Raw genomic sequence first — 27,192 nt, 5'->3', positions numbered from 1 at the left:
TGATATTGGAAGTTGTCCTGGGAACGTAGTCACTTGGATGCTTCGTTCCTTACAGGAGCTCTACTCCAGAGTTCATCAAATAATTAAAATTAGTTCTCAGAATGCTGACCATCGTGTAACTATTCCTGTCTCAGCCATGCTAGGACTCTGTGTCTTGCCTTTGCTGTCAGCACCTTCTTCCGTTTCACTTGTCCTTCCCTGTCCTGCTCCACAGTAGTGTGGCATCACCGCAGTGCCAGTACATTGCTCAGGAGATAAGAGGATTGAGGGAGACTCAGGGAAACGTGCCTGGGGATGGGGAGTGCCGTGGCACTTGGTAGTAAGCAGGCTGCATGGCAGGTCACTGGCTGTGAAGCTCCTACTGCAGAATTCACCGCCTGCTTGAGTCCTATGTAGAGCTTTAAAATAAGGTTTTCACTGGTCTTAACTGGTGTGTAAAGCTCTGCATGCAGCAGTAGTTACACCTGAGTGCTCCAGGTCATTCTGCTCAGGGCAGATAAAGGGCTGACAGATGTCCACTGCTGCCCTCCATGTGGATCATAGGGTGTTCAGGGCTCGTGGTGGTGAAGCAGGGATGTGTGTGTGCCCCACTGCCACCAGCTGCCTCTGTGCTTTGCGTTCCCGTGCTGTTTTGGGAACAATGAATCCCGGGTCCAGAGCCTGTTTGAAAGCTGATCTGCAGTGAAATGGGAATTTACAGATGTGGCGTGTTCTTCTCCAAAATGAAACTGGGCTTTACCCGTATTACTATTAAAGTATAAAGCTTTAATTATGCCCTAAATCCACTGTTTTAGCTGGGGGGCTCACATGATTAGCAAGGAAAAAAAAGGCATCTGGAGAGGCTGTGCGGTGCCGTGTTTTCCCATATGTGAAATTTTATACAGTACAAATTATTAAACACCAAAGCTCCGGAGGAACATTGTAATGAAAAATTTAGCACTCCCCCATCAGGCTGCTACTAATTTGCCTTCTGACTAGATCTGAGAGAAGAGAGGGCTGTGCTGGGGGTATTCCTTGATGAGCTTCTGGCAAGAGGAAAACAAGGCTTGTTGTGACGTGATGCACCAGGAGAAGCAGGCTGACGCTTCTGCAGGCAGCTCCTCTGAGAGGTGGTTAACCTGGAAGAAATAAGAATAAATAATAATAAAATAATAAATAATAAAATCACCATTTCCAATCAGTGTCTGTGGGAGCGCATCCTGTTCTTTCTCTTTTGCTTTTAGCCCCAAGCTCCCAAGTTTCATCTCACAGCACTTCTTTGTAATAAAGATGTACGCTGGAGAGAAGAGACCTGGAAGGGCTGCTGTCTGGCTCGAGCTGAGCAGTCCTGTCTCTTTCGTGCGCGTGGGCACATGCACATCTGCTCACACACAGGAGACCACCTTCCCCTTGTGCCGCTCACACCTCTTCCCTTGCTGGAGGATGCTACCCAGTGCCCAGCCGTGCCTGCACAGTGCCAAGTGCTGGGCCCTGAGCATGAAAACCTGAGCGCTGCGGTGCTGACACACGGAGCCCAGCCCCAATCCCCAGGAGGGAGAGCTTCCCCTGCCATCTGTACGCTTGTATTTGCCCCTATGATGTGGGGACCTGCTTTGCCTGGATGCTTCAGAAGGAAAGGGCAGTCGGTGCAGAAACTCCTTTCCCCACCGAGTTGATCTAAAATCCAGATTTTACAGTTTGAGCCCAAGAAAGCTCAGCGCCAGCAGAGTGCTATTGGCCCCTTCCTGGCAGGGTGCTGATTAATAATTTGAACCTGCAAATCCTCTATCAACTTACGGTGAAATCTAAATTGTCCATCTGAGGCCTGCTTCTTTCGAAACAATTCTGCTGTGGTTTCCACTGCTCGCATAATTCTTTGTAAAATAGATCACCCTGTCAGAGGAAAAGCTGTGCAGTGCACCTGGAAGGCAGCCCAGCTGCTGAGCATACCGATGTGCAGAGCAGGCTGTGGGCAGGGGGTTGGGTTCACCTACAGCTAGGTGTGCCCTACGTCACGGTGCTATACCAGAAGTATATGTCTGCTGGAGAATTTTTGCTTTGTTATTGATTTACTTATTTTCAAGACAAATTTTCCAGTGTCGACGGTGGGAGCTGGGAATCTCAGCACCTTTAGGAGCCAGGAGACCTGGGGCACCTCAGAAAATCTCAGCCATAGGACTTAGCTTTAGATAACGGCGCAGACATTCACCAAGGAGAAGCAAGTCTTTGTTTTATTCTTCTCTTTTGCTGGCATTCTCCCGGTGGGCAGAGGGGAGCTGCCTTTTTGGGTTATAACACTGTATTTTTCTGTGCTCTAAAATACGGGTTTTCTGTAAGGCAGGTGGTTTCCAGGAAGGACAGCACCGAGCCTCAGCTAACAGAGTGCTTTGTGAACCTGTGTTAGGAGATGCTTTCATGTTTTGCCCCTGGACGGCCCCTTCCCCGTTCTGATGGTTTCAGAGAAGGGACATTGTTTTATTCTGGCTTCACTGCAAACCCCCACAACTCTATAAAAAAAAAGAAACAAGAAATGGCTTTAGAAACCACAAGAAAAAAAGGTCTGCTGGCATTTTTTAAAAGGACCTTGTTCCATTAGAAATTCCATGTTACCCCATCACGTCAGCTCGTGATAGCAGCCAACTCCAAGAAACACAGTACAATTCAGATGTGTTGTAAATCCAACTAATATGTATAAATTGATTTTAGGGGAAATAATATGTATGAAATGAGTCTTTTAGCAGATGCTTCAGCTCTGCCCGATACCTTATTTGAATGGTGTTTCAACGTGCTTTGCCTATTGTGCTGCAAACTTTCAGGCTCTGTCAAGTTGTACTAAAGCTTCTAAAATACAGATGGTGCTGAAATCCCCCATGGAAAACAGACTTCTATTTCAAACTTCAGCTCTGTTTTTTTCTCTTCTAGTTCATAGCAGGTTTTGACAGATCAGAAGAAATATTCACAGCTTGATGCAGCTGGATTCTTCTTTGGCATGAGCAGAAACATCTGGCCCCAAAACAGTGCATTTTACCAAAGGGCCAAAATACATGCACATGCATCTGTTGTGCTAATGTGTTTCCTGTGAACTCAGATGTTAATTGCTTTGTTTTGCTGAGGCAACAGTGTTGGTTCAGTGCAGAAGATTGTTTCCTTTAGCCCTCTGTTAATGGTTTCCTTTAGCAGTAATAGGAAACTCTCAGGTACATCGTGAATTGCATTAGGTAAAGTGTTTTGAGCAGGAGTATTTATAACGTGCAGTGGTACCTTGACGTGTGCTCTTATATGGGATTTGAGTATCAGATGAGACAGCTCTTAGCACCAAAGCTCCATGCGAGACCAGTTTTACATCTCCAGTAGACAGGTTCAGTTTTTGCTTTGTAATTTCAGAGGCTGTTCCATTCCCACTTCCTACTTGTCGTGTACTCTTGCTGCTTATCCACCAGTAACAAAACGAGCACGTTAAAGGCCTGGGTAATGACTGAGCTCCAGCCATACTTGTGCCTTGGTGAATTTCGGAGCAGTGGGCTTTGTTCTTTCATCCCATTTGCTCGCACAGGAAGAGATGCAGTTCACTGAAGTCATAGAATTCTGTTTGGTGGCTTTTGGTCTCCAGACTGAGCTTTCTGTTTCATTCCTCCCTGGTTATGGTGGCTCTCTGCTCCACTGCTGCCTGCAGAAGACACCCATGGCTGTTTCCAAAAGCTGTATCCGAGGTGGCTCCGAAGCCCCCAGCCCATGGGCAGTGCTCAGACACTGTTTCATTGGGCTCTTCTCTTAGTTCCCTACAGAGTTGCTTCCCATTCCTCAGCTGTGACTCAGTGTCTGTTTGCTAAAATAATCACCACCCCTTCTGCGTTTCCTCATGGTGGAAAATTTCCAGAGGGCTTCACCTTAGCTGCTTCGGCTGTAATTATTCTGAGATTTTTGTTTATTTTTTTCAGGATGTCGAATTGCAAACAGGATGTCCCATGGGCACTGAGAGGAAATTGCTTCTGAGCTTCTTTGTGGAGCTGGCTGTGCTTGCTCAGGCAGTTATAACAGCGCTTTCTCAAATCAGAAATCTCACAGTGGTGATGTAGGATCTCACGGCCTTACTGAAAGTTTCCTTGACAACACTGATACCTTGGCTGATCACTGCAGGTGACCACAAGCAGATGGATTGCTTGTGTAGTGTAGTGCAGAGCCCCAGGGCCCTGCCGTCCTGACCCTGGTGTTGGATGCCTGCAGGAGCAGGTCGTGCTGCTGCTGGGATTTGCTGAAGCAGACGTGTTTTCTTGGGATGCTTTCCTCTGCATGGGGTGTCGATGGACTGCTGGCTGCAGGAGAGAGACCTGTCAGGGAAAGAACATGTCCTGGGGAAGCCTAGGTCTGCAAGGGTGTGATGAGTGAAAGCAAACTGTGGGTCTGGCTAGAACAAGGTAATGTACTCATATCTGGGAGCTGCATTTTCTTTGCAAAATCCAAGTTGTGCCACAGCTCATACCACCTCTCTGCACTCAGTGGTTCTGAACACTATGTTTACAGCAGCTGCCACTGTGCTGGAGCTGCACTCCTGTGTTTTGGGGGCTCTCCAGAAATAACGGAGGGAGGGAATAAATGTCGTGGCAGGGACGTAACCGAGGGCTGGTTTGTGGGGATGGAATGGCTGAGAGCACGCAATTCGAGGCCTGCTCCTGTGTAAGTGAATGACCAACTGCTACCTACTGCTATTTTGGCTGCACTGTGCACCTTACTCTTCTGCCAGTGCTGGGCCTCACAGCTGGCAGGTCTCTGTCTGGCTTCCTTGCAGCCACACATGAGCTCCCTGCTCAGATGGAGGAGCTCAGGCTGCTCCTCAGGGTGGTCCTCAGGGTACTCCCAGGGCAGCCTTTGAATTTACTGACTTACTTTGTTTCTTCTGCTTTTGTTTTTGTTTTTCACTTGAGCTTATTAGTTACATCTGTGGCTTTATCTGCAAAGACTTGCATGTAGCTTATGCATGCCTACAGTAGCATATGTTTTATATATTGGGTTTATAGGGATTGTAGTGATTTCTGAATTAATTTGAACAGCAAATTGTTGTTGTATCTGCACGCAGTATGTCTTTTTTTTCTTTAACATGTATTATATGACACACATCTGGCGGTGTTTTAATTGTGCTGTTGTGGGGCTTGGAGTCCTAGTAATGGCTGCAAAACCCCACTGTATTAAATAGAGGGTCGTTCACATGGGATGCTTGGAAGGGTTTGAGTGTATCACTGGGAGGGATGGGGATGTTTTTGGCCCTGCCTTTAACTGCAGAAGAGAACCTTTGGCATTTGGTGTTTGCAGATTGCTAAGAAAAGTCCTCTTTCACCATCGCTCAGCACCACGGCGGTGAGCTCAGCTCCCAGTTCTTCCTCAAGCAGCTCTGTTTGGTGGTGTGAGGTCTCTCATAGCAGCCACAGCCACCTTCCTTCCTCGTAGCACAGTGCAGATCTGCTTCTGGATGTGCCCTTTGTCACAAGGGTTGTTGTTCAAGGAATCCGGGCTGCTGCCTAAAATTGCCCTCCCCTCCTCATCCTCACTTAATTTTAAAGAAATATTGTTGGCATCTGAATTATATCAGCAGTGGCTTTGGTGGTATGCTTTCCACAGCAAATATTGATGAAACCATTGAAAAAGGGCAGACCTTGTTTTAAGCTCTTCATCTTCTGTAAGAGACATTGATGGTTATTTATTGACGCTACGTTCTGAGATCTTAGCCGATATGGTCCCCACTTAATGTATGCTTTCTTGATATTTATATCATGCTAATTTTATCAGAATATCATCCAGTACTTGTGCATGAGGGATTATAAATATATCAAATTTTTCCATATCCCTTTTCAACTAGATTTACTAAAGAAATGAAACCAGACTTACTCAAATAGGTTAATTTTTCAAAAAGCCTTGCTGTTTGAAATATGACTTCAATCAATCAATTGAATGAAGTTTTGCTTTCCTTCTCTTGTTCGACCCTGGTGTCAGGGTAATGTGCCTGTGGCTGGCCAAAGCCATCCAGCCAGTCCCAATTGCTCCTTCTTCTCTCTTTCCCCAGCACTTGCCCCTTTCAATGGCTCTTCCACGTCTATTGACACGCACCATCCATGTGCGCATGAGCTCCCATTCTTCTGGGGTTTGTCCAACAGATCTGAGCTTTGGTTTTAGATAAGTTTGTTCTTCACAAATGCTGGGGAATGAGTCTACTTTCTTTCCAAGAACAAAGCACGGCTGCATTGAATCTTTTTGCTGTATGACATCATTAGTAACATGTTTACCCTTTGGGGATTTACTCTTACTAAAATCATCTTTGAAGATTATCATCTCTTGTCTTTGATTCAGACCTGCTACTTTTGAAGGGCAGTATTACTAGCAGAGAAATACTGTGATATACAGAGAGATTTTTCTTGGTTGAATTTCCTAACATATTTTGAAACATTTCCTGCAGCTTTGGACAATTTAATATGTATATTAAATCTACTTCTGCTTTGAACATCACAGCTGTTGATATTAGCCTTTAATAGATGGTATCTGTGTGCGTAAATGGCAGCAACGTTAGAGCTGTCAGTTCTGATTGCCTCCTACATGGTGTTTAAAAGCATTGTGTAGACTCAGCCTAATGCAGTCCATTGGCTCCAGCTGAACACAGCTTGGGCCTTGCTCAGGTGATGCTTGGCTGATGGTACCCCAGTCCTGCCCCAGCACTTGCTGCATCTCTGCTACGAGACCTCAGCCGACACTTATTGTATCCCTTTCTTTCACACTGCCCCAGAGAAGTGCAAAATCAACTTCTTGTTGCGTGCAAATTGGATGGTGCTTTATAACAGAGAACTGTGGGTCCAAATCGCCTCTGTGTGAAACTTGAAGCTGCAAATCTTATTTAGTAATTTGCTCTGAGGCTTTCAGCTCTCCCCAGCAGTATTTATAGTGTGCTATTCCTTCAGACCTGTGGCTGAATTAAAGGGCAGTTAGGGCATCCAGCACTTGGCGTAGCGTTACACCTGACATGGTCATTATTAGGTGCTGTTGTCTTGTCAGTGGTGATTACACACCCACCTTGTGCAGTCTGGTTCTTCAGTCACTGAGTGACACCTGTATGTTTTGTGCCTCTGGGTGCCACCTTGTGCTGTATCTGCTCACCTCAGAGCCATGCTGCCCTATCAGCCAGCCCCAGTGCCACAGATCCCCGGGGTGAGCTGCCTGCCCTGCCAGCCTGAGCCCCGTGCAGCTCCTCGCACACAGCTCACCATAACCCCAGCAGGTCTGTGCCGGCACAGTTTATCACTGACGTATGTCAAACCCAGATTTTCCCAGCTGTCTCCAACCATCTGCCAAGTACGGCTGGGGGCACGCAGAGTGCAGTTTGTTATGCAGGCCTGATGGCAGCTGGAAAATCAAGCAGTTTTGCCCGCTGCAGCACCAGCTCTCTTCCAGAACAAGCAGGAGCTGTTGCATTGCGGCACACCTGGACATCCTGACAATGTGGGGCAGCAGTGCTGCTCTGCTCCGTGGCCCAGACTGCCTGGCAGCTCCTGTGCTGCTGTCCCAGCACCTTGTTTGGGTGCAGAGCTGCTGGCCCTGCTGCTCCTGAGGCCTCGGGGTGTCGGGCACTGCTGGAAAGTGCTCCTCCAGTCCCCTTGGGCACTGACATGCTCTCTTTCAAAAGGGCAAAATCCAGCAGCAGTTCCTGGGTTGGGCATTTAGAAAGGCAGAATGAGTGGGGGTCCCCTGGCTCCTGCCCAGCCATTGCCCTCGGGTCCTGGCCTGAGAACTGCTCTGCACCATGCACAGGTTGGAGAGCAGCCCTGGAGGAGCTTCTCTTGGAGAGCCAAAGCTGAGCTCGTTGCAGATGTTGCTGGCTAACAGGAGCAGCTCCTCTAAAAATTGCAAAGCCGAAGGACCACACCACATCACGACGTCAGTTTTCATTTGTTTTTAAAAACCGAAGGTGCCTCTCCTGTCAGCTGTTTGGGTGCTCAGTCCGGTTATTCGTGAGTAGTTCATGTTACTCAAGTAGTGGAGAAGCCAGCAATGCCTCTGGTGGAGTATTTTGACTTCTCCCCGGCACCGTGTTTTGCTGCCCGCCCTCCTGCTGCAGCTGACTGGCAGCCTAGAGGCAGAAAGCTTTTGCTAACAGGAGCTCACCTTCCCTGCATCCCAGAGAGGCTAAAATTAAGCAGGCTGGTGAACTGCAGTGCAAATAACTTTTCCAGAGAAAATAGCTACGCCAGCATTAGAAATCTGTTGTCCGTATGCCAGTCAAATGTATAAACTCTGTGTTTCTAAAAATCATACAACGTATTTCACATCCATCCAGAAAGTTATATAAAAGTAAGGAGGGAGAAGTGTCTCTCTGCGCCACGACGATTGGCTTTGTTTTGCTCTTCATCGCAGTAAGTAAAAATGGACGTGTCGTGTTGACCATAAGTTATAGCTGTGATAGCAGATCGCAGCATCCGCAGCAGCACCGCCCAATTAGAAAGAGCTGCTCTGATCTAACCTGATGTTACTGTCATTTTTTAAAATGAGTCCTGCTTCAATCATAAAATCCTCAGACCATAACATTGCTTTCTACGCCATATGTCCTTATTTAGAGGGAAAAAAATGATTGCACCCTTAATTCAAAGGGAACGTTTCCCTCTGAGCCAGAACTCAATAAAATGTATCAAAAAAATTGTGGAAAAGGGCAAGCAAAGAAAATCAAATTGCAGCGTGTGAAACGATTTAAGGAGGGACCTGGGGAATACATAATCTCCAAACTGCCAAGTTAGAGCAAGTATAAAATATACAAACAAGCCCGATATTTTTCCCAGTTGATCTCATTACGAGGTATGCTTGGGATAGATAAATTTTGTTAGAATGCATTAAGGCCGGATTTTCAAGGAAACAAGTCAGGAGTAATGTGTTTAGCTGAATCCACCTTGTTTTGATACATGGGTCTTTGCAGGTTTAAAGAAGTGAGTTTTTAAAGCCAAATGGTTTGTTTTGTTTCAGGCATCAAGACCCGAGGCAGCTCGGTGGCTGTTTTTTGTTGTTGCTGTTGTTGTTTCCCTTCTGGAAAACCGACGTTTATAATTTCAATGTGCTTTTTAATCACTGGGGTGATTCTGTGCAGAATGTTTCACTGCCACTTATCGTTGCCTGCTTAACATACCCTGAACTAGTCCTGAGTGTGATCCCTTAACAGACTGTTTCGTCCACAAATGGTACTTTTTCCAAGTCTCCTATATATCTTAATTAAATTGTCCATTTGTATTTATTAAGGCAGTTTACTGTCTCTTGCTGCAGAAAGCTGCTGCTGCTGATAGTCTACCAAGAGAAACACAGGCGTATCTGGGAGTTGATAATAAAATGCCAAGCATATGTTAGCAAAACAAAAAAAGTCTTCCCGAAACATGGTTTAAACATCATTTTCTTGTTTGTGGGGAAGGGAACAGGCCTTACAATTAGCTTTGATAAGTTTTTGGAACAGTTGCTCGTAACGATTCTTGCAGCCGTAGGGAATCATCTTTGTTATTCTGAGATGCTATCTGCAGGAAACTTCTCTTCCTTCAGCCGACCCTGTAGGAAAGAGTGCTGTGGCAGAGCGGGCAATAACGCCGCTGTACGCTGATGAGATGCAGCATTAGTTTAGATGGATGAGTGCGATAAGGTGGATTCATCCCTATCCCCGGTGGTCTGAAAGCTTGGACCTAAGCTCTGCAACTTGGATGCCTTTCAGATGTACCTACTTACCTCCAGGCAGCTTATGCCAAAGCAGATTTGCCTCAGAGTCAGTGAAATCCTGAATCTGATGGTTGCATTGGGTCTTTCCTTTCTCTCAGTGCATGTGAAAGTCGATCTTCCCGAGCTCTTAAAGGAATTACTCTTTTTTCTCAAGCAGTTAATACATTCCTAGAAGGCCACGATTGGGCTCAGAGCTGCATGGACCTCCTTGTCCCCTTCTGACCTGCACAGCACGCTTGTGCCCATGGGGCTGCTCCCAGGGTGCAGCGTGGAGGTGGCGGCTGCCTGGCCAAGGAGGGAGGAGGGATGGACAACAGACCCAGGGGAGCCACCAGAACAGGCGTTCCCAAGCCCAGTGCTTCAATTATGTCTCTCCTCGAGGGCGTTGCCTCCTGTGTTGCCTTCAGAACAGCTCAGAAATGGGTTGCTGGGAAGTTCCCCCCCCCCCCCCCCCGTTTGTCCACGTGACCCATTTTGTATAAAGCAGACTTGCACCCAGGCACTGGGACAGGTTTGAAATCCGACCGCTGTGACTTTAAGAGAGAGGAAAAACCGCTAAGGAAGGAAAATAAAAATCCCACAGCCTGTTGTAGCAGCTGTAGCTTCAGATCGTGTGGAAAATGAAGGCAGATGATTCAATTTGGCCTGTGCCCCGAGTACATTTCCAAATGCTTCTGTGTGTGCGCAAGATAATGAACAAATATATTGAGATGGCACAAGATCAGTCCGAGCTCGCCGCCGCGCAAGCCGGGGAGCTCCCAGCAGGAGCAAACTAGCTGCACTGGGTTAATGGGGGTGAGGGTCGGGGAGCCCAGCACCTTTCAGAACAACTTAAGAAAAGAATTTGTCTCCTTTTGCCCCAGGCTCCCCGCAGCACTCCAGCGGAGCTTGTGATAAATCGAAGTGTGTTTATTAATGACGAGCGGGGGCAGCGGGCTCGTGATTTGAAAATAGGTGTGCCAAATAAAAATGTGCTTTCCTCTGACATGAACAAAGCATAAGTAAATGGGGAGTGGACTGATCTATTATGATTAAAAAGCTGGTGCTGAGAGCCAGCACGTTGATAATGAAGAAGCCCTTTTTAGCGAGTCGAGACCCCGTCCTGCCCATTCGTATCTTCCTCCACCCACACCCTGTAAGGAGAAGCAGGGAGGGGGCAGGTTTGATGGCAGGGACGAAAAGGCAGCAGCAGTTCAGGAAGCGGAGCTGGACTTTAATGAGAGCTGGAGTTATTACTGGAATGAGTTATGGTATTTAATCATGCTACACGATGTCCAACAGCGCAAGGTTCATAATTCTTGGCTCCAAATATGGCTGGGGACTGTCTGCAGGCACCTGCAGCATGCAAATGGACCGTGGGCACGCAGGTCCTCCCGGGCCTCTCCCTCTCTCCTGCCAAGCCAGCCTGCCATGCAGCGCTGCCGGGCTCCACCGCGCTCCCATCGAAAGCTCAGTGCTTCCTGCTGCAAACCAAACGCGAGCGATGGCGGGTGGCTGGGACTGCCCACTCCAGCTTTTCTCTGCACTGCGTTGCCTTGTCTCCTTCTCGTGTGTACCTTTAGGTTATTTGGCTCCTATACTTAAAACATGTGATGATTGTGACTGATGTTGCTGTAACGTCTGCGTGCGTTCCCGGCGCTGTGTGGCACAGGACGGTGCAGCTGCGGCAGTGCTTGCTGGGCTGCGTGCTGCAGGTCTGTGCCTCCCCCCACCGGGTCCTGCAGAGGGGCTGCACTGCCACCTCCTCACCTCTGCTCCCCGGGCTTGGGCAGCTTGCAGCAGTGCGGGGTAAGGAGAAATTGAAATGATTTTGGAGGCAGGGCAGTAGCAGGTTTTATAGTAAAGCTCGGCCTGGGGGTACGGTCAGGAGGAATTTCTGGAACTCAGGCAAAAACAGCCGCAGAAAATGACAGAAGTCGAGCAGCCAGCAATTGGAAAAGCAGCTTCTCACCGGCTTGCTGCGATACCCCGGTCTGCTGAGTGTACCTGTGAAGTCAGTGCATCCACTTAGCAGAACAACCTGTCCTCCTAGCTGGGTCCTGCGTGTGGTTCATTAGGGTAATTACTGATGAATTAAGGCAGCTCGGCTCAGCGCTGGGGCTGCGGGTGTGCAGGCTCCCCCGCTGGCAGGCAGCAGGTGTAAATGAACAACATCTGTCAAAAAGGCTGATGACCCTCTTCCTTCACAGCAGCAAAGTGGGGACAGAGGTAGTGCAGCAAGTTTAATAATTGATATTTACTTGGAAAGGTTAATGGCAGCAGTGATGCTTCTAATTTGCTTGCCCGCACAAGGCCCTGTCGGGTCAAATTGTCTCAATTTGTTACCTTGTGTGTAGGTGTAGTTCTCCTTTAATGAAATTTGGGGATGAGAAACAGGTGGCCTTGGGAGCATACTGTAACTCGAGAAAAACAGCGGATTGAAGTCTGAGAACAGGTTGGGCAAGTCTGTGCTAACTTTAAACAGCTGCCAGCTTAGTCCCTTCGAATAATGCTGTAGTGAACACTGGCGCTTAGGAAGGTTAAGGGATTTGGAATGGAGTGATTTATTTTTCCTTTAAGTTGCAGCTGTCCAGTTGTTTATGTCAAAAGTGCAGTAGCAGTCACAGGCTGTGATGTGTTGCTAGATGGGAGCAGTCCGGGTACAGATCAGAAAGCCAGGGAATTCAGCAGGTATTTCCCTACTGCATTTAGGGAGATTGGAGTTCTTTCCTGTAAGAGTTAGTTTCCATTTCAGGATAACAAATGTGCTTGTTGTGTCTGGATACTTTGAAATCAGAAGGTTAGAGTCTTCAAATCCAAGGGCTGCAGAAGTGGATGAGTGGGAACCAGGAGAGCTGGGCTTTGGGCGAGTGTAGGTCCAGAGGCTGAGGAAGGCTGTAGTGCCACTGGTTTGAAAGGCAGCCATTGGGTATCGCTCTTTACCCAATTGGCTTGGCATGAATCCTAGCCAAGATAATGTGATAACTGCAATCAGAATTGCTTAATGAAGACCTAAAAGAGAATAAAAGAAGTGAATGCCAATAATCCGAGATATTTTGAAATATATATGTATCTTTTGAAATGTACTTATTTTGTATGGGAGGAAAACTGTGATAGTAACCGCAGCAATGATGTAATGCAGTTAGATTTCAGTGCTTGATATCGCTGGCCTTTTTATTAAGGAAATACAACAGGGTGGGTTCAACATGATGAATCTCAAGTGGTCGATTCCCTGCCTTATTACAAGATGCAAATGCAGAGTTGCCACTGGTGGAAGTGGTTCTAGGAGATCCCAGCAGGGTTTGCCTCTCCTTGTTGCGCTGTTTTGATATCAGGTGTAAAATCCCACTTGGTAAAGGTTGGGGTGTGTTGGGGGTTCTCCAGCACAAAGCCTTCTATCAGTGCTGCAGACTGCAATGAAATAGGACAGAGAGAAACAAGGGGATTTTATTGCCATTAGAAGTACCAATTTGTACAGCCGACATTTTAAATAGTGTAATTTAAATTGAACCAAACTGATATGAATAGAACCTATTAACAAATTAAACACTTCTTTCCACCCAATATTTCACAAGGGAATTAACAGAATAATTTGTTAGTAAATGAGCCCAGGAAGGAAGCTGTGAATGACACATCTATCCTATCCTTCTCCTGCCCGGCAATGCGCTTTGCAGATGGCAGTGGGAAGTTAGGTGATGTCCCACACTGTTGCCTCTCGCTGATGTGCGAACAGAAACAGAACTTCAGGAGGGACAGTTTGGTGGTCAGAGGACCTGCCCTGGCACTAGGAGTTATCTGTGGGCGTTTATGGTGAAGCCCAACTTCAGAGGATCCCCGTGAGCTGGGAAGCATCCTCTCCGCGGCGCTCAGGAGTGACGCTCTGTGAAGCGCTGTTGGTGACCTCGGGAACAGGTGACAGTGCTTGAAAATCTCCTTTTTCCCCCTCCTTCTTCTCCCTCTAGATGAAGGTCCCCACAAGCAGAAGTGGCAGAAATAGCGAGGAGGACAGCATCAGGGAGGCCACAAGCTCTCAGCGGAGCAGCTCAAGGGACCGCCTCAGTGATGTAAGTACCGTTCAGGAGAAAGCACCGCTTCGTTGCAGCAATTCCCGCTGCTGACACGGCTTTTCATAAATCTTGCTGAACAAATGTTGGCATCCAGAGGTCACTGTGTAATAACTTTTTTTTTTATGTCATGATTGAGTGTTATGGCATAAGTGGTTGAGCTGCCTCGCAAACACTATAATCATGGTGCAAATAATATGATAAGCGAAAGATCAGAGATGGGAAAACAAAATGGAATTGTTATTCCTCAGGGAAAGGCGGCGTGATGTTTTGTTTGGTTTCTTCCACGAAGTTGTGTTAAAAAGCTTTTTACAGTGTTTTTGGTTTTAGCTCCCGTGCATAATTGCATAGTTTGGGTGCGAAGTCAGTTCGTCTAATTTTACGCTTCCTGCCTCCAAGATGTGGAAGGTTTTGGGGGGAGAGCTGTCATTCTCTCAGGAAATTTGATGGTACGTTGAGTGAAATGTTATGATAAAACAAAAGCAAACGGTGCCTTCGTGTGTAAACACACAAATGGGCTTTTGAGTCACCAAGAAATCAATGGCAGTGCTGGGATAATTTCATATGAAGGCTTTTTGTGTTAGCAATTAGCATTTCGCCTTCATTAAAACATGATTTTTTACTAATTAGGACCTTTTCCGTTAGGAGAGATTTAAATGAAGAACAATAATCAAACGCTGGCACGAGCATGTCTGAAATATTAAATTTGCCATTTCAATGGCAAGCCACAGAAATCCCAGAGCGAGTGGTTTTCATGTTGAGTTCTATTAATGTAAAATATGCTTCATAACTAAAACCTGTCACAGAAAACGGCTCACACCAGCTAAATTCAATTGGACAGTTAATTTAGCTTTAAAATTGAAAACACTACCTCTGCTTCAGGATGCAAAAGGAAGGGGGGGAAAGCCTTTGATAAGTGTAATGTATTTGCTATTAAGGCTTTCAGAGCCCATTCTATAGGAGGAGAAGGGAGAAAGAGGGGGAAAAATGGCTCCCACAAATGTGTTTAAAAGCTGAAAGTATTTATTAAAAATGTCAGCAGAAAAGTGCTTTTGGCAGATTAAAGCGGGATTCAGCTTGACAGCTCTGACAGGGAAATGTGACGGGGGAAAATTCTCTCTACATGTTTGGAGTGCGAATGGGGACTGTAAACAGCCCCCGCAGCGGGAGGAGGAGCGAAAGAGCCCCGTCCTGTGAGCTGAGCCCAGGGGCACGAGCGCCTTCTCCTGTGGGCGGGCGGTGGGGGGGGCCAGGGCCACATCACCCCTTGAGATGTGCCCCCATGGGGCTGGGAGGCGGCGGTGATCTCCATTTTGTATGTACGTCTGCATTGATGCCATCCCCTCCTTCTCCTCCCCGTGGCCGCTCTTGACAGGTGTGTGAGCACAGCACGGTGACGTGGGGGCGTGGGAGAGGAACAGGGCCTCCAGACCCTGCCATCAGCGCAGGTCAAAGCGTTAAGCGGCCTGGGAGCCTCTCCTTGTTAAGCCGAACCACTCGCGGTTCTTTCTCCTCTTTTCCCTTTGCCCCCAGAGTTACGGGCAGCGCCTGTAGGAATGGAGCGCGAGCGCCTAATTCCCTCAAAGCCTTCAAAGGCGGTTAATCAGCCGGTGACATTCAGTGGGAAATAGGCGCTCTTCTTCTTCTCGGTCAATGGGGATGTCTGGGCAGCGCCCGGAGGCCGGGGCACGCTTCGCGGCTTTGCTGGAGTTGCTCTCGTGACCCAAAGCCCCATTGCGAGCGAGAATTATTCAAATTAAGAATTAAACAGTTGGAAAAGTGAGGTTCCTGAATAGCGGAGTGCTCCTCGTTCATTACTCGACGAGTGCAATTTAGCTTTAAGTACATACAACGCTTCCTTGGGTCCCGCTAAATATTCTGCAGTTTGTTTAGTGGCTGTCAGAAAGGCTCAGGAAGTCCCACAGGCGCAGTCGGGCAGTTTTCCCTGTGTGTGTGCCGAGGAACAAGGCAGTGGGGTTTTGGTGCAGGGGGACAGGGGAAGGGGAGCAGAGGATGCTGCGGTGCAGAGAGTCAATTTGCACACGATCTGTGCAGCGACCCCGGTCCCTGTGATGCTCTGGTACATGGTTTCTGTGGGTGGTGGGCAGCTCAAGTGGTGCAAGGCCTTCTGCATGGCACCGAGTGCGGGGAAGGCCCCAGGCAGGAGGGCAATGGAAAGGGGGCTGGGTGGCTCTGCTCACCATTAGGGGTTACACGTGGAGCTTTTAGGATGCGTTGCACTGGCGTTGCTGCGCTACTTGCAGATGGATGTGCTGTGCCAGCAGGCACCTGGGCTATTTATTCCTCTTCCCCGAGTGGCTCTCCTGCTGTTCCTTGGTGCATCTGGCCTTCAAGCCTGTTTTTTTGTGCTGCCTTTCCCTCTCATCCCTGTCCCCATTAACTTGGGTGAACAATGGGGTAAATGAGGCAGGAGGCAGCAGGTTTGGCTGCTGTGCAGCAGTACGCAGCAGGTGTGGTGGGAAATGCGTGTCTGAAAGTGCCCGTTAGCGCGCTCGGCACTGCCACCTTCGGAGCACAGGAGTCCTCCCCGCGCCGCTCTGTGGGCCCCGTTCAGAAGGTGCTATGATGAACAGCTTTAGCTCCTCCATGTGATTTGTTTCTCGAGGTGACTTGTTCAATGGGATGCCAGCGAGTTGTTCTTTATTTACATTAATGCATGTCGTTAGTCTCTAATGGACCGTGAAGTCAAGAGGTGGCGTGGTCCGTCCTGAAGTAATTGCACTCTAAAGAAAACCAAAGCCAGTGATTGATTGTGTCTTGCACACACGGGCACACACACACCGCCGTCAGCCCATCCGCCACAGAACGAGAGCGTTCTGCTGCCGCTTTGACACAGTGCAACTTCCACGAGGAGAGAGAGCTGCAACTTCGGAGTAAAACAGCAACTGTGCTCTGCAGTCCCTTCTTTCCAGACGTTACGCTGAGTGCCATTTATTATGGGTCATTGGGAAAAAATGCTTATTATCATCTGGTGAAATCATCTTTGGCTGCAGAGGTGTGATTTGTTGGGGCCAATCCTTGGGATGATGAAACTTCTGAGCAGGAAAGCAGACAAGTTTTAACCCAGGTCTGAGCAGCAGATATTGTGGCGTGGGGGACAGGGAATGGGGATTTGCCACTTGTCTGTGTTCCCAGCGTTGACATAAAACTCCCTTAAAACCTATTACTGTGCTGACATCCCTATTACACGTGTACTCTCGAGTCCTCTACAGCCAGCGCAGAGTCAACAGCCCTTTTCCAAAATGGGATTTTCCTCTGCTGTCTTTCACAGTGCAGTAATTGGAAGTTAGCGGAGAATTAAGAGCCAGATAAGCCATACTGCTATTTTGTTGTGTTGACCCAAGTAAAAGTGGAAGGCTTGGGCATTTTGTTTTGGCTTTTCCCGTGTTCCATAGTTGTCCTCTTCTTTTCTGATGTCCTGGGCAGTCCAAAAATCCACACAGAGCCTTGTATAATGGCTTAAAAAAAAAAGGTTTTATCTTTTTCTTGACCCATCAGCTTAAGAACTGCCTGCTTTTTAATGGATTTTCTCCCTCACTAAATTGAATGGATCGTCCCTCATTATCATTTAAATAGAAGCCTCACTCCCTGTGAACATGGAAAATTTGAATGTGGTAGTAGAGCTGTGATAATTTGAAATATTCGGAAGGTGGGGGCAAGGAGGGGGAGCAGGCGGCAGAGTGCAGAATTGCTGAATATAATTGTCATGGATTCTCAATTTTGTTGCCACAAGATGGGAAAATAGACTAATAATTGTCTTCCAACCCTAGTAGAATAGTTGCCCTAGTTAGCTGAAGCTAACACTCTAATTGTCATGGGGGCACAGAGATGAATGAGGATGTATGCAGGGCACAGCCAGGGCTAAATTGAGTGATATACTAAGGCAAAGAGCAAATTGGCAATTATTGGCCCAGCTGAAAAGGTTGGCAGGTGTGCTGCTTTCTCACGAGCCCTTAGGGGGAAATTGGAAATATAAAATATCGACCGTAAATACTCACTGATTAGGAAATATGTTGCAAGAGGTGCTGGCCACTTAAGAGTCAAAACTCTCCTTTTCAAGGGATTGACTTCAGACATACAAAAAAAGAAGAAAAAAAAAAAAAAAGCAAGCCCTGCTACCGAGTTGTTCAGAGCTTTTTCCTCTCATCTCCCATCCCCCAGGCTATCTGTTCAGATTTTCCATCATCCTCTCTTTGTATGTTTGTTTGTTTTTCTTTAAATGTATTAACAGAAAGCAGTCTTCTAGGAAATTGAGAGATCTTCTCTCTCTGAATGTTCTTTGATAAGTGCTTAGCATATTGTATAGACCAGATACAAAATTCTCTCTCTGGTAGATGAATACAAAATAATTTCTGTGATTTCTAATTCAAACAGTTCTCTGTGATCTGCTTTTCTTTGTGTGCCATCAGTCGCTATCTCCCCCTTCCCTCCTACTTTCTGTACCACGCATCCCCTCCTGGGGCAAGGGGATTAAAGCAGCAGCAGGGCACAAAGCTGCAGGTCCATTACGTGCGCCTAAGGCTGAAGTACCTTGCCAGAAGCATGATCAAAAGATCCTCTGAAGTGAGAATTGGACCACAGTGGCACCACAGGTCCACATTTATCCACTTGACAAACAGTGAGATGCGTGGGATGCCTGGTCTCAGCTCTAGGCAGGGTGCGGCGGGACAGAAGAGCTCGGTGTGATTCAGAGCAGGAAAAGCTGAGAGCAGCAGGGATGCTGCAGAGGGTGATGTCCTGAAGGAGCACTTTGGAAGGCCTGGAATGGCAATATGTTGTAGAATTGCATAATATCCTGAGTTGGAAGGATCAAGTCCAACTCGTGGCTCTGCACAGAAGTACCCAGGAATCAAACCACAGGACTAAGTGCGTTCTCCAGATGCTTCTTGAACCTGGGCAGCTCAGGGCTGTGCCCACTGCTCTGGGGATCCTGTGCCAGTGCCCAGCCACCCTGTGGTGAAGGACCTTTTCCAGACATCTAGCCTTACCTTCTCTTATCGCAGCTTCATGCTGTTCCCTCAGGTCCTATCACTGTCAGCAGAGATAAGACAACTTCACCTAGTGTGACTTAAGGCTGTTACCTTTCATCCTAGCACTGTTATCTGGGGAAGGTGGCTGACCCCCACCTCGCTACAACCTGCTTTCGAGAGAAGGCACGATAAAGCTTTCCCCTGAGCCTTCTCTTCACCATGCTAAGCAATCCCCGTTCCCTCAGACACTCCTCATAAGAGCAACTGCATAAAACTTTGTGCTGTTGGTGATTGCCTGGCTCTAACTGTCTAGATCTCTCTGCAAGGCCTCTCCACTCTTGGTGGGGTCAACAGCTCCTCCGAGTTTATTATCGCCAGCAAACTTTGCTCAGAACACCTTCTAGTCCTCCAAGTCATTTATGAAAACATTAAGGAGAACTGGCTGTAAGATGGAGCCTGGAGAACCCCACTAGTGAACTGTCATCTGCAAGCAATGGAAAGTGGACAGCAGCTGCCCCTACCCATACCGTGGGAGAATCTGATCCCTGGTTAGAAGAGTAGAATAAGCAATTTAGAACTTGGTGAAGTAGCGGCAGCAAGAGGGAGGTTTTAAGACTCGCCAACAAACCACGAGTCTTGATTTGTTTTGCATCGTAAGAGCAGGGGAAGGCCATGCTTTCATGTATACAAGGGAAATAACACTTCCCATCAGTGTGGCAGACCAGCCTCGAGAAACTTGCTGAAGGTTATCAGTGAGGTTTTGTCATGTTCTCCTCTAAATTGCAATCATGGTGTTTATAGCGAATAAAGAAGAGACCTCTTAAATGAAATTGCTGTGTAACTCTCAAGGACGATGGTGTGGGAATAGTTTTTTTTCAACAGTAGGATTTTGTCTTTGCTGCCTGAAAGGTGTATTTTTTTTACCACCAGTGTAATTAACAGGAGAGCTATCCCAGAGTAGAAATAATTCACTCTGTGGCAGTAGCTGAAATGTCTTGTCTGTGCTGTCTGGTTTTGTTTTTAACCTTGGGCTTAAAAATCTTTAGCTGTGAAAGAGCACATCATCTGCAAAACATTATAAGCCATTTGTCTTTATGCACAAATGCCACCTGGTGCTGTAGTTCCACTTACACATCGTTAAATGCACAGACCAGCCTCATTTTGCCCCTAACTAGTACCAGGCTCTCTCAGAAGCTCCGTGTATTCTGGGCAGTGCAGAGAAAGGCACGAGGGTCCCCACTGCTGGTGTGGCTGTATCCGTACGAGGCTGCAGCTGTAGGCTGCCCAGTAACTGCTTCTGCCAGGCAGCCCCATGTTCACCAGCACAGGTTTGTTTTCTCCCAACTCAGGCAGAGGCCAAGTTAAACTTCCACAAAGATTTCTTACATTTGCAGCCACTATTGATCATTTTCCCTCTTATTTGATGTGGATATTGAGACAATATGGATGGAATGATGTTTATATCAACCCCAAAAGATGTTGTTGCAGTCGCATGCAAACTGTTCTGCTCTGGTGCTCGTAGCTGATGTTCATTGGGGCCTTCAAAGCTTCTCCATGTGGCAGTTTGGTATGGATGCTCCAGAAGAGCCCCCAGCATTCCCAGCTAACCAAAAAAGCAACAGCGGTTTGTTAGATGTGCAGAAAAATGCATGCCAACAGCTCTAATTGTTGGAAAGAATTTTACAAGTTGAATCCAAAGTATTCACCAGCTTCTAACTTTATATGCACAATAAAAATTCTGAGGGAGGAAAAAAAACCAAAACAGCATAACTTTTTCCCCTTGATTTCCAGGAAATGTAATGTTGAAACTTGCAAGGGAGAAAGCAATCCTTAGATGTGAGAAATGCAGCGTAAATTGCCATTCCATTTTAATTATTTCTGATGTAACACTTTATTCAAAAATTGTTTATTCTTTTTCTGCTCAGTGGTTTTAAATCAGCAGCCTGCAGGTTCCCGGGGCTCTTGGGCAGCCCAGCATGCCTGACTGTTATCTCAGCAGAGCGGGTCTGTGGTTAGCGTGCCTGGGTTTGTCAGCCAGGGGTCTCTCCACGCCTGGAAAGTATTTGGGGGAGTCCACGAGTCGCCGAGATTGAAAAGAACCGCGTTCCAGTGAGGCTGCTCGGAGGGGCTGTCTGCCCAGGGAGAAGCTTTGAATGGAACCTCCTGTTTCTGGTTTGGGTTATGATTTGCAATTTGTTGGGCTCTGCTGGTCTGTGCTAGGAGCGAGCTGAGTGAGGGGCAGGGGAGGAAGTGCCGTCCGTGCTGCGTTCCTCCTCCCACCTCTCCTGTCTGTGTGCTGGGGTGAGCAGCCAAGCACCCAGTGAACCGCGTGATGCCGTCCCGCCTGCTTCTTACTGCAGGGTGTCTCTATTAACCTTCTTCCTATATGAGGCTGAATTCCACGAGCATTTGGGGTTTTTTTGTAATGTATTTAGGAGGAGGGGTAGGTTCCTTTTAGTTTGTCAAAAAGAAAACGTCGCTCCACTGCATCGATCTGTGGCGGTTTCTGGGCAGTTTACATGGAAGAGGTTTATAAATACATCTGCAGCTTTTTACGGTTTGAAGGCAGAGGCCAAATCCATGTGCAATGCACAAAAGGCCAAAGGTTTGCCCCCGTAAGGGATCTGTTACTGGCATCTCAGGCTTGCCCTGGAGCTGCCCTTTTCCCTCTGGAGCCGTGTGTGCCAGGCAGGGCTGTGAGATGGCAGCGAGGAGGGTTCTCTTGTACCGCTGGGGAGCTGCAGGTGTTTGCAGTAGCTCATGGCCAGTTTGCATCCATCTTTTTGGCGAGTGCTGAGCTGTTCTGGTTGTTGAGTAGCACTGTAACACATGATGCTGCAGCAGGACGGGAGGCAGTCCTCAAGGTCCACCTGTGGTGCATCAGTGTTCTTGTTCGGGCTTTGGTACCCACTGCAATATCAGTCTTGGAAACAGGACCGCTAAGACTCCCTGAATCTTGTTTAATAAAGTCACGTAGGAAGGGCGTTGTGATTATAAATCACACTTGGAAATGGGCCTGCAGAGTGCTTGCTGGGTCATGTGCTGCTGCTCCCTCCGTGTCACATGCCGCGCTGTTCCAGGCTCCTTTTTAATTTCCGAAAAGAAGGCATAGAGCAGCAGCTGCAGATAGAGGTGGAATTCATTTAGCTGCTTCAAGGAGGCCGCTGCCAGCGACAAACTGCAGCGCAGAGGCCTTGGGCTGTGGCAAAGGGAAGGAGAGCCAAGCGGCTGGAGGTGGTATAATAGAAAGGATAAGCACCGAGTGATTTGGCAGCGTGTGAAAGAGGTAAGGATGTGGTAGAGAAAGGAGCAGGAGGAGCTGGAATGAAAAGCAGAAGTAAACAATATAATTTAACTTATTCAAAAGGGACAGAATGCTTATTAAAGCTCCGAGAGATGATAAATTAGTGCTTCAGTGCTATTGTTTCAGATAGAGCTGTCATATGGTAATACTGAGCAATAAAGGATGCAGGCTCGCGAGTTCGTAGGGGGGAATGGAAGTGGGATGTGTGGCTACGTGACAGAGCTAGAGCTGGTGAGGCAGGATGTGCTGCCTGAACCAGGGGACGTCCGTACTCCCATGAGCTCCGTGGAAGTGGTCATTGCCTGCTGAAGAGGGACAGCTTAAACAAATACTTCACTGCATCCTTGAGTCCTTGTTTCTATGAAGATATATCCCACACTGAGAGCCTTTACCTCAGTTAGAAGGTGCTGCTGAAGCACTGCTGTAGCTTACAAAACCCATGTATGAGATTCCTCCCCAGGAAATGCTCTTTTGCTGTCACTCCCGTGGCAGCACACAGGATGGCAGGAGAGAATTTGAGGCACTCTGCTTGTGAAGTTTTCCCCTAAGTAATACCGGGCTGGGGGAGGGAATCACAAAATGATCTGATCTTACATTACACAGAATCTCTTGCATTACTTACTGTGGCATATTGTTTCCTCCCACAGAGTTCTGCTCAATCGCTTTCAGGAAGAGGCTACTCCGTAAGTCATTTTACAGCTAATTCTTTCGCTTCTGTTGATGTTGATTGCAGAGGTTTACACCACCTATTGCATATCCACTGCCATGAAAGAAATGCAGAGAATAAAAAGTAGGCTTAGAGAACAGTCCTGTCACGTACCTGGCAAGGGACCAGCCTGACATACGAGTGGGCATGAAGGGCCTGGAGATCCTTGAATTTAATTTTATACCTCTGGAGATGGTTCTTTGGTTGTTGGATAGTGCATTTGAGCTAGAGAGTCAGCTCCTGAGAATTAAAAGACGTGTGGAGAGTTTTCAGCATTGGTGGGAGATGCTTCCCTCCTCTCTCCCACTCACCCCAATTTGGTTGTCATTCTTGCATTAAATACAAGAATGGAAGAGAAAATTATTGTGCTTTAAGAATTGAGTCCTTCACCAGTCTGAACAAAAAAAAAGTCAGTACCCTCTTTGTCTACAAGCTCTGAGTTAGGAGAGAGTGCAGCAGAAAAATGCCTTGTTTTCAGAGGAAGGTTTTCTGGTCTTCTCACAGGACCGTCCCAGGTACAGGGCTGCTGGTGCAGGGCCAGGACGCATTGTCATGTGTGTGCAGTGGAACAGTGGTGTTGAATTGGCCATTTCTGTTCACGTGTCCCTGATTTCTGTGTGCAATAGCAGTTAACTCGTGTAGAGGTGGTACAGCTGTTTGTCTATTTGGGTTTGTTTTATTTGGGTACCTTTGCTGCTCGGTTGTCCAAAAAGGCAGGCTCAGAGATGTTAGCACAGATAGTAATAACAAAATGGGAGAGGCTATGAGTGGCTTAGCAATGTCAATATGAAAGTTTCTGGAATCACACTGTGTATGCCTCTCATAACAAACGTGTGGTATGCAGATATCTGTTACGATAACAGTAACACTGGTGCATGCTGTATGTGTTATCAGAAATGCGTGCTGCAAAGCAAAGCGCAGCTGAATTGCAAACGCTTTACAAAATAACACGACTTGAAAAGTCTTAAAGTATTGTGAACAATGTCACAAATTTGTAGACAGTAATGACACGTGTCTCATAAGCATCCTTCCATCAAAGCTTTCCAGCATCCCAGGTGAGTATCAGTGCTGAATTCACTGGGCATTGAGGAACATTTGCTCTGGGACAGAGATTGAAATCTGTCGTGGCAGCCTGGCAGAACGCTGCCTTCCCCTCCCAGCAACAGCTGGACTCACCTAAGCTTCTCAAGGCAGATGCTGCATCTTCTGTTGATCCGAAAAATGCCTTGCACGCCTGTGGCACCACATGCATAATAATGAATCATCTTCACAGATTGCAAGACTGAGGGCATGGGTTGGGAATGGAGCGATTTCCCACTGGCTGTAACATAGATTTCAAAATCTTAATGGAAAAGGCCCAAAATGTTCTTTTTAGAATCTCTAGGCCTGTAAATCAGAGGACTGTTTTCCACCACTGCTGGGTGTTAAGAAATTCAGTTTTGTCGCTTAGGTAAATGGTTTGAGAAAATTTCTAGCTCCTTCTCTGTGCATGTGAAGGGACAAGTTTCTGTTGTTAGCCAACCCATAACTCACTGAGGGAGGTAGAAGCTCTCCACGTGCCAAGGCAGTGTTTTGAGACTGTGAGCTGTGTGAGCCGGGGTTGCTTTTCCTTATGGGTTGTCATTTTCCCTATTAAATTGCCGTCTGCCTCACCACGTACCAGCTGCTGAGGCTGACCGTTTCCCTTAACACCCCAGTGCTGCCCTAAATTGATTTAGCATAAGGCAGAGCCTATCGCTTCCAGCCCTGCCAGACCTCCCTGGCCCAAACCCTCTCTGGAAGCCGATCCTCCCAGGTGGCAGAGTGATGTGCAAACCATTGCTTCAAGAAGACTGGCCCCAACCCAGGGGTTGTCCATAATATCTGTAACAGTTTTCATTTTTCTCACAAAAGCAGCTGCCTGCGAAACACAGAGTCAGTGGGTTGGCTCTGCCCTTGTTTACACCAGGTTGTTTGCCAGGTGTAGGGAAAGCACGTCCCCATGGTGCTGAGCGGGGAGCACACACCTGCTGCCCACCTGGTACAGCTGGTGTCGCTGGAGACTGCTGCTGGTGAAATGATGAAACGTGTCAATGTCTGTACTGATTCTGCAAGCTCCTTTTCAGCAGCATGTTGTTCGTATGTACTTCTGCTGTGCTGAGAAATAGAATGCTGGTTTGTTTATGGAGGTTCATATCTTATGACTTGATGGCTATGTGTATGTACATACGCTTCCTACATGCACTGATGAGATATGTGATTGGAGTCAGGAAGGACTGTCTGTCCTCTGGGCAGACAGAATGGGTTTTCATTCTGGTAACAGTATGAGAGGCCTGTCTACCCAAAGATACCCTGATTCGTTTGAAACTACGTGTAGGGTTATAGATTGGCTGCATTTCTGAGGTTGGATCATCTATCAAATTTATTTCTGATACCTAAGTCAATTTAGGATCTAAAATACTTAGAAGGTAGCTACAATGAACATGAGATCAGTCCCTGAAGTTTGCTGCTCATGGCTGCAAAGTCGCCATTGTTCGCAGTTGAGTTCATCACAAAGCCAAGCTGCAGGTGAACTTAACTAACTTTTACAGAGTATAGTTAAGGATGGAAGTAGGATTATGTAGTGGCTTAAAAAAATAGACAAAAATAACTTTTCCAGTAGTTTTTGTAGTTTATTTATAAGGCATCTGTGCAGCTGTTCCTCTTCTGAAATGGAAAGGGCTGAGAGTGAGCAGGAGTGAATAACCAAGTAAGCTTGAAAACATATGGATATGGACGGCCATTGGAGCAGCCTGCCCAAATACTCCCCAGAGCAGAGGTGCAGGAGGATGAGGCAGCTTTGTTTGGTTGTATTTATTCTTGGAAGATTTTTTTTTTTACACAAAACATACAGTAACATACATTTAGCAGCAGCAGCAGATGATTTTTATTCTGAGCTTCTGCAAAATATCAAAATCTTTGTGGCCTGGTCACATCTCTGGCAGCTCATCAAATTCTGTAGATTTTACGTCTTCCTCATTGAGCACTAGAGACCGGTGTCTCACATAGCTCAGACTGCAGCTCATGGATGTGAAGGACCCAACACAGAACCCCAAAGGGCCGGGTCAGCACTGCCCCCACAGCCTGCTGCCTTTCTGCAGGGTGATGCAAGCCGTGCAAAGAGCACAGGGATCCTTGTGTCCATGGCTGCCTGTGTGACTGGCATCCTGAGGAAGATCAACGTCTGCATTAGGATCAGCAGCATTACTGAAGCACATACTGCTTCTGCTTGGGAGTTTTGTGGCTGCAGCTCATGGGTGCAGAGGCGTGCTCAGTGAGCAGAGCCAAACTCTGCTTGTAACTAATGGGCTTCCTCCACTTGCTGATCTGTCACACTGGTGAAAAATCTCTCCTTGTAGGTAGGTAGAATTTTGTAGCTGGGCTGGAAAAATCATTGCTCTTTCAGACCTTTGATAAATTAGCATTTTCCCATGCCAAAAATCAATATTGGAAACAGGGCTCTTGTTATGAATTTAAACTCCTTGAGCTGGAGCCAAAGTTAAACGATCAAAAAAGTGAATTTAGTATGCACTTCCTACAATAGTGTGCCTGTGGACTGGCAAAATGAGCAATACTTTCTGGACAAGATTTACGAATGAGGGACCAATCATTGCAAAATAAGTATCAGTCTTGCTGTGATGCCAAGTGTAAAAGAGGGTCTGTGATTGTCTTCCTCTTCTGGACAAGAAAAAGAATGGCAGGTGGGTTCCCCTCAGGTGGAGCAACACTATGTGTTAGATACTCTGAAAGAGGAAATAAAAAGAATGAAATGAAGTGGTGTGTGGTCTGTAAGAGCTATAGCACTGCAGAGAATGAGAGAAGATAGAAAAAAAATGAGAATTTATTCTAGAAGTACAAAAACTTTTTAAAGGACTTCTCTCTGTAAGACAGCTGGAATATTTGAGAGCTGAGAACATAACTGTGGGTGTCAATCCAAAGCAGTTAACTTCTGCTGCTGTTCTCTTTGTGTGTTCCAAAGTAGCCTCACTTCACAAGAGCCATCCCCAGGTTTGAATCCACGCGGACAGACGGTGTTTCCTGGATGAGTGGTCCACATTAGTTTGCCCTGAGAGCTGTGTTAGGCACAGCCACGCTGCTGTGAGCCCGCCGAGCTCGGCCGGCCCCTTGACTCTGGCATCAGCCTGCAACCCATGAGCTCAGTGCTGTTGAGTAATTGGAGCACGTATTATTCCAGATTTGTGCGGGCTCTTGAGGGTTTTTGAAACGTCCTGTGAAAAGCGTAAGCAGAAGTACAAACACAAATGAACTACGTACTTCAGCTTTACAAATACTGCAGCCCATGAACATCCTTACAACACATTTCCTTTAGAAGTTCCCCTTTCCGAAAATCTGTTTCTTCTCAGATGACTTCTGCTTTTAATTAGGATGAAAAGTCCCATAAATTTTCACTCATCTCCTTGGCCATAA

The 27,192-nt window shown here is 47.1% G+C and overlaps 1 protein-coding gene across 18 annotated transcripts in view; it reads left to right on the top strand.

Annotated features, from left to right (window-relative positions):
• Positions 1–27,192, top strand: part of FBRSL1 (fibrosin like 1) — a 415,130-nt gene that overhangs the window by 156,094 nt on the left and 231,844 nt on the right. For 15 of the 18 annotated variants that reach the window (XM_065739047.1, XM_065739037.1, XM_065739048.1 and 12 more), the window contains exons 3-4: positions 13,644–13,745; positions 22,688–22,723. In XM_065739047.1, coding sequence (XP_065595119.1) covers positions 13,644–13,745; positions 22,688–22,723 — 138 coding nt within the window. The remainder of the gene's footprint in view (positions 1–13,643; positions 13,746–22,687; positions 22,724–27,192) is intronic. The other 3 variants (XM_065739039.1, XM_065739036.1, XM_065739042.1) reach the window with 2 other exon arrangements.

Source organism: Cyrtonyx montezumae, unplaced genomic scaffold, assembly GCF_038088225.1.
Source record: "Cyrtonyx montezumae isolate F1298 unplaced genomic scaffold, pur_monq_1.0 scaffold_23, whole genome shotgun sequence".
Taxonomy (NCBI): Eukaryota; Metazoa; Chordata; class Aves; order Galliformes; family Odontophoridae; genus Cyrtonyx; species Cyrtonyx montezumae.
Note: the sequence above shows the minus strand (reverse complement) of the source record. Positions and strands in the feature narration are given on the sequence as shown.